The 14,444-nt window shown below is 60.8% G+C and overlaps 1 protein-coding gene across 1 annotated transcript; it reads left to right on the top strand.

Moving 5' to 3' along the window:
* Nucleotides 1-3,286: 3,286 nt before the first annotated feature.
* Nucleotides 3,287-11,883, top strand: SCN1B (sodium voltage-gated channel beta subunit 1). The gene is made up of 6 exons (XM_034756803.1): nt 3,287-4,703; nt 6,077-6,244; nt 7,452-7,692; nt 8,606-8,747; nt 9,771-9,880; nt 10,372-11,883. The coding sequence occupies exons 1-5, from the start codon at nt 4,662-4,664 to the stop codon at nt 9,835-9,837; spliced, it is 660 nt and encodes a 219-aa protein (XP_034612694.1). The 5' UTR covers nt 3,287-4,661; the 3' UTR covers nt 9,838-9,880; nt 10,372-11,883.
* Nucleotides 11,884-14,444: the final 2,561 nt, after the last annotated feature.

Raw genomic sequence — 14,444 nt, 5'->3', positions numbered from 1 at the left:
GCCCAGCGCCCCTCCCCCTGTCCCCATCAACCCCCGCATCCCCGCTCTGCCCAGGGCCCCCCCCAGCCAGCACTCCCCACACTCCTCCCATCAGTGCACCCCTCCGCCCCCCCAGCCAGTGCTTCTGACCCTGTGTCCATGCTGTGCTCTGCCCAGTGCCCCCAGCCAGTGCTTCCACCCCAGCTGCCAGGAGAGGTGCATGCAGATGAGCCAGTTACTGCCCCCTCCCCCAGTGGAACTCAGCTCAGCTACTGCTCAGGATCCTTCCCAGGCTGATGTACACCTGCCTCAGCCCCCTGCTCTGCCACTGCCTGGCCCCACTGACCACATCTCGTTGCTCTGCCCTGCTGGGCCCCCCTCCCTGGGGACAGAGATAGGCAGCTTCCTGCAGCCCACCCAAGGACACAGCACCTGGCCTGACCCAGCTGCAAGCGGAGACCTCCTCGTGGTCCTTAGACATTGGCCATGGGCCCAATCCTCACCCACAGCCCTGCTAGTGCCTCTCACTCCTGACTCACATCCCCTGCCAATCCACCCCTGGGCTGCCCACCCAGCCGCACTGGTGTCCCACGCTACTGACCCCCAGCCCCCTGCTATCCCAGCCCTGGGCTCCCCACCCAGCCCTGCGATGCCCCTCACTCCTGACCCGCAGCCCCCTGCCAATCCAGCCCTGGACTCCCCCCCCCCCAAGATCTGCTGGGGCCCCTCACTCCTGACCCACAGCACCTTACTATCCCAGCACTGGGCTCCCCACCCTGCCCTGTGATGCCCCTCACTCCTGACCCATAGCTCTTGCTAGCCTAGCCTTGGGCCCTTTCCTGAGATCTGCTGGTGCCCCTCACTCCTGACCCGCACCCCCTTGCTAGCCTAGCCCTGGGCTCCTGATGCACAGTCCCTGCTCTCCCAGCCCTGGGGGACCCCCATAAGATCTGCCAGGGCCCCTCATTCCTGACCCACAGCCCCCTGCAAACCCAACACTGTGCCCCCTCTCCCCAGCCCTGCACCACCTGCTGGTGCCCCTTACTCCCAGCATGCACACACTGGGGGTGCCTGAGCTCTGGTTGGGCTCTGGGGTGACTCAAGCTTAAGGATGAAACTGACCCATGTGTGTTGAGGTGGCTGGAGCCTGCAGCTGGAATCCCACCCGTCTGCTTGTGTAACTGGCACTTCTGGGGCCAAGGCTGCCTTCAGCTGTCGAGAGTGAGCTGCTTTGGCCAGGCGGCACCTGCAGGGGGCAGCACAGCATGATCCTCAGGGTGCTGGGGAAATACTGTAGTGTACAGGGGTGGAGGCAGTGCAGTGCTGGGGGCAGCATGGGACAGGGCAGTGCCGTGCTTAGGGGCAGTATGGTGAAGTGTTGGGCAGTGAAATACTGGGGGGCAGTGGTGACAGTGACCCAGACTCTCCTGTGACAAGAGTCCCTCTCCCATACCCCAGACTTGTCTCCCAGCCCCACTGAGTCCCTGTGATGGGCTGAGTGGGGTGTGCTGAGCCTACCTCACACACCCAGCCTCTCAGGCTCAGCCCACAGCTGGGGCTGTCACTCCCCGAGCCCAGAGGCAGCTGGGCAGAGATGAGCCCTTAGAATCCCAGACCCATCAGGTTAGAAGGGACCGCAGGGGTCTGGTCCAACCCCCGCCAAGGTGCAGGATTTGATGTGGCTAAACCATCCCAGACAAATGGCTCCAGCCTCGTTTTGAAAACCTCCAGTGAAGGAGATTCCACAACCTCCCAAGGTGTCTGTTCCATTATCCTACTGTTCTGACCGTTAGGAAGTTTCTCCTGAGATTTAATCTAAATCTGCTGTGCTGTAGTTCTAACCTGTTGCCTCTTGTCCTGCCCTCCATGGCAAGAGAGAGCAACTTTTCTCCATCGTTTTTATGGCAGCCTTTCAAATATCTGAAGGCCGCTATCATGTCCCCCTTAATCTCCTCTTTTCCAAACAACCTACCCAATTCCTGCAGCCTTTGCTCAGATGATTTGCAGTCCATCCCTTTGATCATCTTTGTCACTCACCCCCAGATCGTTTCCAATTTCTCTGCATCCTTTCTAGACATTGGTGACCAAAACTGGACCCACTACTCCAGCTGAGGCCTCACCCCACTTGAGACCTTGTTTTTAGTGACCTGGCTGTGCCACTACAGCCGTGCCACTAAAAGTCGCGCAGTATTGCCACTGTTTGTCAGGTCTCCTAAAACTTCATGGGCAAAACTTTTGTCTTTTTTTTTTGGGGGGGGAGGGGGGTTAACACCTCTGAATGACAAAAGTTTTGTTTTTCCCTTGCCAGTGTAGACATAGCCTCCTTCCATCCCTTATGGGATGTTCCCTCCAACCCCTGCTCGGCCACTCCCACTCCCGAGTCGGTCAACCCCCTGCCCTGGAGCCAGATCAGGGACAGCGCCACCTAGAGGGGAAAGGCCCCATGTCCCATCCCCCTGAAGCACTGCTGCCCTTGGAGGGCGGGAGGGAGCTGAGTGCACAGGGAGCTGGCCCCACCAGGCAGGGGGCCTGGGAGGTAGGTTGACCAGACAGCAAGTGTGAAAAATAGTGACAGGGGGTGGGGAGAAATAGGCACCTATATATTAAAAAAAGCCCCAAATATCAGGACTGTCCCTATAAAATCGGGACATCTGGTCACCCTACTGGGATGGGAGGGAGAAACGGGAGCAGTTGGATTCCTGCAGACCTGACATTAGCTCTATAAATGGAGGGAGGTGCACGGGGGGGGGGGGGGGGGGAAGGTGGAGGGAGCCAGACGGCGCCAGCACCACAGCAGCTTCCTCCTGCTCTGGCTCACCCACAGCAGAGCCCAGGGCTGGGCTAGCAGGGGTTGTGGGTGGGGAGTGAGGGGCACCAGCAGAACTGGGGAGGAAGCCTGGGGCTGGGCTAGCAGGGGGCTGCAGGTTGGGAGTGAGGGGCACCAGCAGAACTGGGAGGGTAGGGAATCCGGGGCTGGGCTAGCAGGGGTTGCGGGTGGGGAGCGAGGGGCACCGGCAGCGCTGGTGGGGGGAGCCCGGGGCTTGGGTAGCAGGGGCTGCAGGTCGGGAGTGAGGGGCACTGGCACAGCTGGGATCTCTGGATCCGTCCTCCTGACTCTCTCGTCCGTTCGCGGCTCTGGCCCCTGCCCCCCAGTGCTGCTGCTGGCGCGACCCGTCCCTGTTTGTGTCCCGGGTGGGCGGGGATTGGCCACTGCGTCCCGCCCCCAGCCCCACGCTCCCCGGCCTGCCGTCGGCGCATGCTGCAATGCATCAAGTCCCAGCCCGCCCTCTGCGCCCGGCGCTTTGATTCATTCGCAGCTGCTCGCTGCAGCCAGCCGGTTCCTCTGCAGTGCGCCGGGCAGGGGCCGAGCCGCAGGGCCACCGCGCCTTCCGCACCTGGCCCCGGCTGCATCTCCCCCTCCCGATCGGACCGGGCACCGGCTGCATCGCCCCCTCCCGACCGGGCACCGGCTGCTTTGCCCCCTCCTGACCTGACCCGGCATCGGCTGCATCGCCCCCTCCCGACCGGGCACCAGCTGCATCACCCTCTCCCGACCCGACTGGGCACTGGCTCCATCGCTGCCTCCTGACCGGGCACTGGCTGCATCGCCCCCTCCCAACTGGACAGGGCACCGGATGCATTGCCCCCTCCCAACCGAGCACCAGCTGCATCGCCCTCTCCCGACTGGACACAGGCTCCATCGCCCCCTTCTTACCAGACCAGGCACCGGGTCCATCGCCCCCTCCAAACTGGGCACCGGCTCCATTACATCCTCCGTACCGGACATAGTACATCCTCCGTACCGGACATAGGCTCCAGCACTACCTCCCGGTTGGGCACCAGCCTGTCCAGTGTAGTGGCCAGTGTTAAGGTCGATCCTGGGCATCCCCAAAGTGGGCCTGATTCTTCCCCCCAAAGGAGGCACTGGCAGGGCACCATGCCCTGATCACTATTGGACGTGAGTTGGGGCAGCTGGCTGGGTGTGGGCAGCAAATGGGGATTTGTTGAGTGGCCAGTTTGCAGCTCTGCAGTGACACTGAGACAGCGGCTGGACCGGACCGAGCTGGGACCGTGGTGACACCCCCCGCTCCCCGCACTGGGGCTCCGGGCATCCAGTCCTGACAGCACCAGTCCCACGCAGAGCAAGTGTGTCCCTCATGAGCCTGACTCATTTCATGGGCTGCCAGGATCCAGGTGGCAGCAGCTGAGCTGTGGACTCTGCTCTGTGGGCCAGGAGCACTGAATCCGGACGGGGTCGCTGTGGAGGGCGAGGGACCTAGGTCTGCTGACAGCTCCCCCTGCTCCCGTTTATGGCTCCTCCGGCCAGCCTTATTGTCTGCCCTGGGCTGTGGGGGTGCCCCTTTCCCAGCAGTGCTGGGCCCTGGGCCCACCTGGGGCGTTGCGTGGCAGCAGGGGCAGCCAGGCTGTGCTAGCCTCTGCCGGGGGGAACGGGCCGGCCAGGACCAGCTGGGAGCATCCGGCCAGGACATTCCAAGACGCAGGCCGGGCAGTGCAGGGCGCCGAGCCCTTGGCTATAAATACCCTCCTGGAAGATTCCTGTCGGGGATCGTCTGTCCGCTGAGCGCGGAGCCAGGCGGCAGGGGCAGAGGGGGACCCGCAGCACCAGCCCCACTGAGGAGCTGTCCCAGCTGGCCTGGGCCCCTGATCCCAGGGACCCCACCATGGCTCTGCTGGGCCCATCACTCCTGCTCAGCCTCATCCTTGGTGAGTGCACACCTGGGGCGGAAGATGGGGGCCGAGGGCTGCCCAGAGAGGGGGCTCCTGGGCCCTGGGGGGGAGGGGACACAGGGCCTGTCCTAGTGGGGACTTCCTGAGCTCTCTCCACACTGCCCCCCGCCCCAGGACTGATTCCCTCCCCTCAGGGAAAGCCTGGAGCAGGACGCAGCCACTGAGCTAGCCCTGAGGCATGGAGAGACATGGCCAGTCCCTGAGGCCCAGTGGTGGGGAGATGGAGTAGGCAGACAGATAGACAGAGACAGATGGACATGGAGTGCCCAGAGCCATGATTCAGAGAGACAGGGCAACCTGACAGGCCCTGGGGTGACACCCAGCGACCAGGGCAGGAACCACCCAGGAAAGTTTAGATATCAGAATCCAACTGCAGTGACAGAACAAATAGCTCAGTCCTGGGCCCCTCAGCTCTGCCGGTGCCGCTCACTCCCAACCCGCAGCCCCTGCTAGCCCAGCCCTGAGCTCCGTCCTCAGCTCTGCCGGTGCCCCTCACTCCCGACCCACAGCCTCCTGCTAACTCAGTCCTGGGCTTCCCTGCATCTCTGCCGGTGCCTCTTACTCCTGACCTGCAGTCCTCTGCTAGCCCAGCCCTGAGCTCCACCCTCACCTCTGCTGGTGCTCCTCACTCCCAACCCGCAGCTCTGCTGGTGCACTGCCCCAAGGTAATCTGGTGCATGCTGGGGGCCGCACAGACACAGACAGACACACCCACAGAGCAGATGTGATTCTGTCCAGCCAACAGTGGCTTTCCCAGGCCCTTGCCTTGATCCCCACCTCTCTGGCTGAGAGAGTGACCTGCAGCTCCCCCAGGGAGCAGGACCAGTGCAGCCCCTCGAGACAGGGCTGGCTCTAGCTTTTTTGCTGCCCCAAGCAGCAAAAAAAAGCACTGCCCCCCAGACTCCCCGCCGAGCGCCGGGCCGCGTCGCCCCCCCCCCCGCCGGGGCCCCGCCCCGCCCCCCGCCGGAGCGCCCCCCCCATGGAATGCCGCGCCGCGCTCCCCCCGCCGCCCCTTACCAGGTGCCGCCCCAAGCATGTGCTTGGGTGCCTGGTGCCTAGAGCCGGCCCTGCCTCGAGAACTGATTGGAGGGAAGGGAGGAGAAGGGGGAGCATATGGGGGAGCCCAGGGGCTGGGGGTGGTTCTGGGGGTACTGAATGTGCAGATCTGGGGGTGCTGGTGGAAGGAGTGTAGATCAGGTGATGATGGGGTGCAGATGTGGAGTGCTGGGGTGGTTCTGGGGGTGCAGATCAGTTTTGGGGATGCAGATTGGGGGGTTGGGGCTGGTGCTCCTGTAGGGCCTGGAGGGAGCTGTGTGTGACCCTTTAAAACCCCCCCCCCCCCCCCCCCGTTTCGTCGTGCTGTGCCGGCTGCGTGGAGGTGGACTCCCACACCGAGGCCGTTTTTGGGATGACCTTCAAGATCCTCTGCATTTCCTGCAAGAAGCGGAGCGAGACCTCGGCTGAGGCCTACACGGAGTGGTACTTCAGGGAGAAGGGCACTGAGACCTTCACCAGGGTGCGCGAGGGCTGGCTGGGGGGGCTGGACTGCACTGGAGGGAGCACGGGGTACAGGAGGGGGAATCAGGTCCCTATCCAGGGCTTTCCCTTCTCCTCCCTGTGGCTTCCCCTGCACGCAGCCTCCTCCTTCACTGCCCAGTCCAACCCCATGTGTTGTTAGACAGCGGCTGGGCCCCACCCCAGAGGTGGCTGCATCTCAGCACTGGCCTATTCCAGACAGGCCCAGGTCACTAACCAGCTGCCCAGACCTGGGTGAAGGCAGACAAGGCTTGTTCTCTGCTGGTTGCTCACTACTCTCCACCTCCCCATCCCCAAACCCCTAGATTTCTCTCCCCACTCAGCGCTGGGGATAGAAGCCAGGAGACCTGGTTCCCAGCCCCCCGGCTCTAACCAGTAGACTCCATCCTCTTCCCAGGAGGTTAGAACCTCCTATGAAAAACAGATACCACATCCATCCTGCCTCATGTCTCCCTTCACTGAATATGGGAGGGGAGTGTCACTCCCTATTATGCTGTGGGGCCGCGGGGGGTCACTGTCCGTGGGGCCATGGGGGGGTCACTCTCCATGGGGCTGGCCCCACTAGCTGCCCACGAACATGAGGGTGTCAGCCTGGCTTCCACTTTCCTAGCTTCCCCAGTGGGGTAATCCCAGAGAGCCCCCCACAATCCCACTCCCCGAGATGTTTCCTGCCAGATGCTCAGCTGACCGCAGCATGGGGAGCCCCAAAAGGTGATTACCTGGGAAATGCCGGAGTCCCTGCAGCCCCGCGAGGCCGTGCAGACGAGTTACACAGAGACTCACCAGAGACCCAGAGACCCTGGCCTGCCCCGTCCACACAAGCTCCTCATCTCACCCACAATGCTGAGGCTGCTGTCCTGTCCCTAGCACACCACCGCTGCCCTCCATGGGGTTCTGGTCTCTGGCAGGGTCTGGTCTGGGACAGGCATCCCCCATGGGGCTATGGTCTGTGGCAGGTGACCCTGTGGGGATCTGGTCCATGACAGGTGTCCCCCGTGGGAGTCTGGTCCAGGACAGATGTCTTCCATGGGGGTCTGGTGTGGGACAGGCGTCCCCGTTGGGATGTGTTCTGTGGCAGGCATCCCCTGTGGGGCTGTGGTCTGTGGCAGGCGACCCCCATGGGGCTGTGGTCTGGGACTGGAGTCCCCTGCAGTGCATGGCCGGCCGTCTGACTTCCTTCCCCCCAGATCCTACGTTACGACCCTGATGCACTGCTGGAGGTGGTGGATGAGCGGTTCCAGGATCTGGTGGTGTGGAACGGCAGCAAGAACACGCGGGATCTGCAGGATCTGTCCATCTTCCTGACCAACGTGACCTACGCGCAGGCGGGCGAGTACCTCTGTCGCGTCGACCGCAACCTCACCTTTGATGGCTACGTCTACAACATCGTCATCAACAAGACCATCCACGTCGAGGTGGTGGACAAGGGTGAGTGGGTGGGGCCGCAGGCAGGGGGTGGGGCCATGGGCAGGGGTGGAACTATGTACACAGGGTGGTGCCACTAGGGTGACCAGAGGGTGTGGGGTAAGAGGTTCCTATATAAGACAAAGCCCTGAATATCAGGACTGTCCCAATAAAATCAGGACCTCTGGTTGCCCTAGTGCCATGTACATGGGGCAGAGCCACAGGTACAGGGAAGTCACAGTAATGGGGGCAGGTCAACACATAGGGGTGGGGCTACCTACAGAGGGTGGGACCAGAGACATCAGGGCAAGGCCACACACAAGGCTGGAGCCATACACATGTGGGCTGTGGCCACATGGAGGGAGGGGTCTGACTCACTGAGATGGGGCTACACACATGGGACAGCCCAGTTATGGGGGTGGCACCATGTACACAGAAGTGGAGGCACATACATGGGGGGTTGAATCACATGGGGAGAGGGCCACACACATGGAGGAAGGGGCCATACCCGCGGGGAGTGAGGGCACAAGGAGGTGGAGCCACACACATGGGGGTGGAGGTACACACCAGGGGTCGAGCCACACAGAGGAGTGGGGCTGTACACTCATCCTGGGCTGGTGCAGGGGGCCGCGGGACACTCAGGCCGAGCTCCTGAGATGGGCAGGAAGAGCTGGGCTTGGTTACTTCCCAGAGCATGCTGGGAGGGTCTGTGTGCGCTCCATAAATTCAGCAGGGGGGGAGGGGCAGGCAGGGAAGAGCTAAGGGGCTAAAGGCCCATTGGGGCTGAACTGGGCAGGCAGCCATGGTGGTGTCGGGAGAAGTCAGTTTCTGACAGCCGGAGGTGGGAGGGTCTGGGGCAGCCCCCAGGAGCCGGGGGAACCTGTCCCATTGCAGACAGAGCTTAGGTGGGGGGGTCTCACCCTCTCCCCTCCTGCAGCGAACCGGGACATGGCGTCCATCGTGTCAGAGATCATGATGTATGTGCTCATTGTGGTGCTCACCATCTGGCTGGTGGCTGAGATGATTTATTGCTACAAGAAGATCGCGGCGGCCACGGAGGCGGCTGCACAGGAGAATGCGTGAGTGCAGGGAGCTGGGGGAGCTCAGAGGGGCAGGTGGGGGCTGGGTTGGGCATGACCCAGGTGGGGAGTGCCTGGGGGCAGGCCGGCTATGCTAGGGTGACCAGGTGTCCGGTTTTCGACCGGAACACCCGGTTGAAAAGGGACCCTGGCGCTCTGGTCAGCACCGCTGACCGGGCTGTTAAAAGTCCAGTGCTACAGGGCTAAGGCAGGCTAGTCCCTACCTGTCCTGGCTGCACGCTGCACCCCGGAAGCAGCCAGCAGGTCCGTCTCTTAGATGGGGAGGCCATGGGGCTCCATGCGCTGCCCCCACCCCCAGATTGTTTCTGCACTCCCATTGGCTGGGAACCATGGCCAATGGGAGCTGTGGGGTGGTGACTGCGGGTGAGAGTAGCGCGCAGAGCCTCCTGGCCGCCCCCCGCCTAGAAACTGGACCTGCTGGCCACTTCTGAGGTGCAGCGCGGAACCGGGACAGGCAGGAAGCCTGCCTTGCCTCCCCACTGTGCTGCTGACTCGGAGCCGCAGGAGGTAAGCCCACACCCCAACCTCCTGCCCCAACCCCCAGCCCTGAGCCCCCCCACAACCTGGAGCCCCCTCCTGCACTCCAAACCCCTCATCCCCAGCTCCACCCCAGAGCCTGCACCCCCAAATGGAGCCCTCACCCCCCCATACCCCAACTTCCTGCCCCAGCCCAGAGCTCTCTCCAATACCCTGAACCCCTCTGCCCCACCTCCCAGCCTGGAGCCCCCCCCTACACTCCAAACATCCCTGGCCCCTCCCCAGAGCCTGCATCCCCAGATGGAGCCCTCACCCCCTCCTGCACCCCAACCCCCTGCCCCAGACCAGTGAAAGTGAGTGAGGGTGGGGAAGAGCGAGCCATGGAGGGCGGGGGAATGTAGTGAGCGGGGGGCAGAGCCTCAGGAAGGGGTGGGTCTAGGGTGTTCAGTTTTGTGCAATTAGAAAGTTGGCAACCCTAGGGTGGGCAGTGGGTGGCAGGCTGTCCTCACCCCTGTCTCTCCACAGCTCCGAGTATCTAGCCATCACGTCGGAGAGCAAGGAGAACTGTGCCGGGGTGCAGGTGGCAGAATAGTTCTTGGGGGCCGTCCGCGAGCCTGGGGGACCTCGTGTGGCGGGTAAGCCCAGACGGCCGGGAGCCCTGGGGGTCGCCCTGGCCCACAGGATTTGGTGCTGCCCTGCATCCTCCCATCAGATTCTGCCTCGCTGCCACCCCAGCACCGACTGCCTCCACCAGCCCCATGGCCCCTCCCTTCCTTGGTGGGGGCACAAGAGCTCCCTGCATCCACCCTAGCGCTGTGCTTTGTGCCCCTGCCCTGCGGGTCAGAGCCAGGAGAGAACCCAGCCTCCCCTGCTCTAACCACTAGACCCCACTCCTCTCCCAGAGCCAGGAGAGCACCCAGGAGTCCTGGCTCCCAGTCTAACCACTAGGCCCCACTCCTTTCCCTATCTCAACTACAATTTGTTGTAACACAGCGTCACATCCCGCTCCCATGGTGGACCCCAGAGAGGATAACAGCCCACTACTGCTAGCAGCAGCGAGGTTCTCCTTTGGCTGCAGGGGCTGTGGTCAGGGTGGCCTGGTTTTGAGTGACATTGTTTGTTGCAGGCCTGAGGTAACGGCGAGGAACGAATGAAGGACGAGGGGAGTGATTCGAGATGGGGCACCCCCCAGAGAGTGCCCCCCAGCTGGCTCCCCCACGCACCCTGCACGCCTGGGGGCGCCCCAAACAAAGCATGTTGTTGTGAATCCTAGTGCTCACTCTCCCAGCCCCATAGGGGATGGGCAGTGTGCACCTCGCTCTTTTAGACACATCCTTTTGCCTCATGGTGAGCGAGGCTGCCCCCGCCACAATGCATGATGGGGGAAGCAACATGGCCACTGCTCACACAATGCAAAGCTTGGCCTCGGCCTGCTCCAGCCCCCCGCCCCCGCCTCTGGGCACTGCACTCGCGCTTTCTGGTTTGCACATTTTGCGCGCTTCAGGTTGTTTTGGTTACGTCACTGCCAGCACGTTCTGGTTCTGAGGAGCTGGGGCCTGACGTGGGGCAGCCTGGACACGGGGAGGGAAGGGCATCAGAGCCCCAAACAACTTCCAGCCTGGTCCCAGGTTACCAGCGCAAAGCATCAGCCTCTCAGGGACTTGGGTGAGTCCTCCAGGCTGGCCGCCCAATGGGTTCCTAGGCCTGAGCCAGACTCGAAGTGGTGTCCAGGACGCCTACATACTGGGATCCCATGGTCCCAGCCACATGAGAGGATGGGGGATGCCTTCAAGATGGCTGCCCAATGGGTCCCAACTTGGCTACACCCAAGGCACCGTGGAGATGGGGGAAATGTCCAAGATGGCTGCCAATGGGTCCTGAGGCCCCACCCCGAGGCTGAGACAGGCATACATGATGGCAGCCTTCAGGACCCCAGGCACGTTCCCTGAAGGAGCTCGTGTTTCCATTCGCAAATGGGATGTACCCCATTGCCCCAGGGGGCTGCTTCGCGGACTCCCAGAGCAGACTCCCCTGAGTCCCCCACCCTCCATCCCCTCCCAATGGCCAAGGCATGGCAGGCAGGGTTGGGCTAGGGTTCCTCCAGGTCCCTGGCACTCAGACAGCTCCTCCCGTCATGGGGGGGAGAGGCTGAGATCTGGGGGAGCAGCCCCCACAGAGGGCATCTGAGGGGTTTGCTAGTGAGTGCCCCCCTCAGCCTTCCAAGGGGTGCTGCAAACTCTACCCCCTCCCCTCCATGCACTGACACCAGAGATACCAGCTGTCCCCATGCCATCCAGCCCCCCATGCAATATCCCCCAGTGCCATATCCTCCCATGCCAGCCACCCTTCCATGCCATCCAGCCCCCCAGTGCCATAACCCCCCATGCCATCCAGCCATATCTTCCATGCCTGCCAGCCATCCCCCCATGGCATCCTGCTCCCCAATGTCATGTCCCCCTCAGTCCCCCTGGCCCAGGGGACTCATCACCCCAACCCAGCCACTCTGGGCTCTTCAGGGAATACAGCTGAGTGGCTCCGGGCCCTTCCTTCTCCGACCCTTGGACAGGTCCTGGGGACCCACCCGTCACTGTGCCGTAGGGGCTGTTCATGGAATAAAGAGACTGGATTTCATCCTGCACTCACAGTGTGATTCCTGGGGTGGGGGGGACTTGGGGCAAAGGGGGGTGGGGATAAAGGTGGGGGGGGGGTATGGGTGTGATGGGTTGTCAACCCCCAGGGTGCAGCCTGGGAGCTGTGGGAACCGCTGTGCCCCCAACCCACCAGCTGGGCAGGCCTCTCTCACACTGCTTTGTAGAGATTCAGCCAGCCTCTCCAGTCCCTGTTATCACCCAACTTGACAGCAGGTGGTATCACACATCCAGCTGAGCTACCTGAGTGCTTTACCTAAGCCACTCAAGGACAGACAGAAAACAACAGCCAATTTCTCAGATCCCCAGCCTTTCACCCTCACTGGAGAATAAACCCAGTATTATACCATCTTGCACTGTACAATGCAAGCTCATTAATATAGTTTGCTTTCCCCTTGATGTGGGAAAGATATAAACCAGCCTTTGTTTACAGAGATGAGATTTTCCCAGCCACTTCATTGAAAACATGTTGGTAAAGATAAGAACATAAAACACGTTTATTAAATACAGAAAGATAGATTTTAAGTGATAGCAAACAGATCAAATCAGATTACCAAGTCTAAAATACTAGAGGGATAATATTTGAAGTGGCAATTTCTCAACCTTACTGATGATACAAGCAGTCAATTGAGTTTCCATACACTGGCTAAAAATCCCTTTAGCCTGGGACCAGCACTTCCCCCAATTCAGTCTTTGTTCCCAGGTGTTTCCAGGAGTGTCCTTGTGTGGGGAGTGAGGCCACGAGCTGATGTCACTCCCTGCCTTGTATAACTTTAACATATAGTGGGAACCCTTTTTTCCAAACTCAGTCCACTCCAGTTTGTAGACAAATACAGGTACCAAAATGGCATTCAATATCATGTGGCCTGGTCACATGCCCTTACATGCCTTGCTGAGTCATAGCATCCATTACTCATAGGCTGGTTGAAACGTTCACACAGGAAGGCTAAGTTCTTCCATGGTCCATTGTCTTTGTTGATGAATCATTAGCACTGTCTAGCTTCTTCATTGTTGTACCTGAAAGGCTAGCTGTGGGGGTTATCCACAGTAAGCACATTTGAAATACGGGTTCATAGTCAATATTCAAAACTTCAGATACAAAAATGATGCATGCCCACAAATAGGATAATCATATTTGGCAAATCATAACTTTTGCAATGACACCTCACATGACCCATTTTGTACAAAATGCATCATAATTATGCAATAATCACATCATAAGCAGCACTATGATGAATATGGGGTGCACTGTCACAGTGGGGTCAGGGAGCGGATAGGGGGCTATGTGAGTGATAGATGTGGGGAGTTGGGGGTGATGGGAAATATGGGGTTAGGTAGAGGGGGATCTCTAACAGCTTGCAAAGTGGGAGGCATGGGGAGCACAGGCTGGGATGGGGAGAAGGATCCTGGCAGCAGGGGAGGGGGTGGTGTGGGGAGTGCAGGCTGGGAGGCAGGGAGGGAGCCTGGCAGTAGTGGAGGGGACAACATGGGGAGTTCAGGCCGACAGGGGGGAAGGGGTGGCATGGGGGGGAGTGCAGGAAGGGGGGCTGGAAGGGAGCCTGGCAGCATGGGAGCGGGGTGGTGTGGGGAGTGTAGGCCATGGGGGCAGGGAGGTTGCAGCTGATGTGGGGAGTGGTCTGTCATGGACCCACAGATCATGCCCACTCTTGGCCCCATATGGTCACTGGGGGAAACCCATTCAGCGTGACAGCCCTTCTCGGGGTCCACTCTCTCAGAGGTTAAGCCCCTCCGCCTCTCTGAGCCTTAGCACGCCTGTTTTTCACCGTGGGCCCCCTCAGGGAGTCCACTTGCTCTGGACCCCCGGAGCCTCCACTCCCAGAGGGAATAATGCCACCCTGTTCTCTAGACCGGAGCGACTCTCAGCCAGTGTAAAACAAGAGTGTTTACTGAGCGTCTGAACACAGCACAGGAAACTCTCAGGACCCTCAGGCCTGGCCTCCCTCAGCACAGTTACATCTAAAAAAAGAAGAACAGGAGTACTTGTGGCACCTTAGAGACTAACAAATTTATTAGAGCATAAGCTTTCGTGGACTACAGCCCACTTCTTCGGATGCATATGCTCTAATAAATTTGTTAGTCTCTAAGGTGCCACAAGTACTCCTGTTCTTCTTTTTGCGGATACAGACTAACACGGCTGTTACTCTGAAAGTTACATCTAAGTCTCCCCTGCTTCCAGGCATAGGTGTGCGCAGCCCATTTCATTAGGGTGTGCACCCAAGGAGCCCCACCCTGCCCTAGCCCCACCCTCATCCTGCCCCCATCCACTCCCTCCTACTTTCCGAACCCTGACTGTCCCCCTCAGAACCCCCAACCCCCCCTGCTCCTTGTCCCCCGACTACCACCTCCTGGGACCCCTGCCCTTAACTGCCTCCCAGAACCCCTCCCCCTATCTAAGCCTCCCTGCTCCTTGTCCCCTGACTGCCCCCCTAGGACACTGCCCCCTACCTGTCCCCCGACTGCCTCGACCCTTATCCACATCCCTGCCCCTAGACAGACCCCCAGGACTGCCATGCCTATCCAACCGCTCCCC

The sequence above is a fragment of the Trachemys scripta genome, chromosome 24 (genome assembly GCF_013100865.1).
Source record: "Trachemys scripta elegans isolate TJP31775 chromosome 24, CAS_Tse_1.0, whole genome shotgun sequence".
Lineage (NCBI taxonomy): Eukaryota > Metazoa > Chordata > Testudines > Emydidae > Trachemys > Trachemys scripta.
The sequence above is the reverse complement of the archived record's forward strand: the minus strand, read 5'-3'. Positions and strand labels throughout refer to the sequence as shown.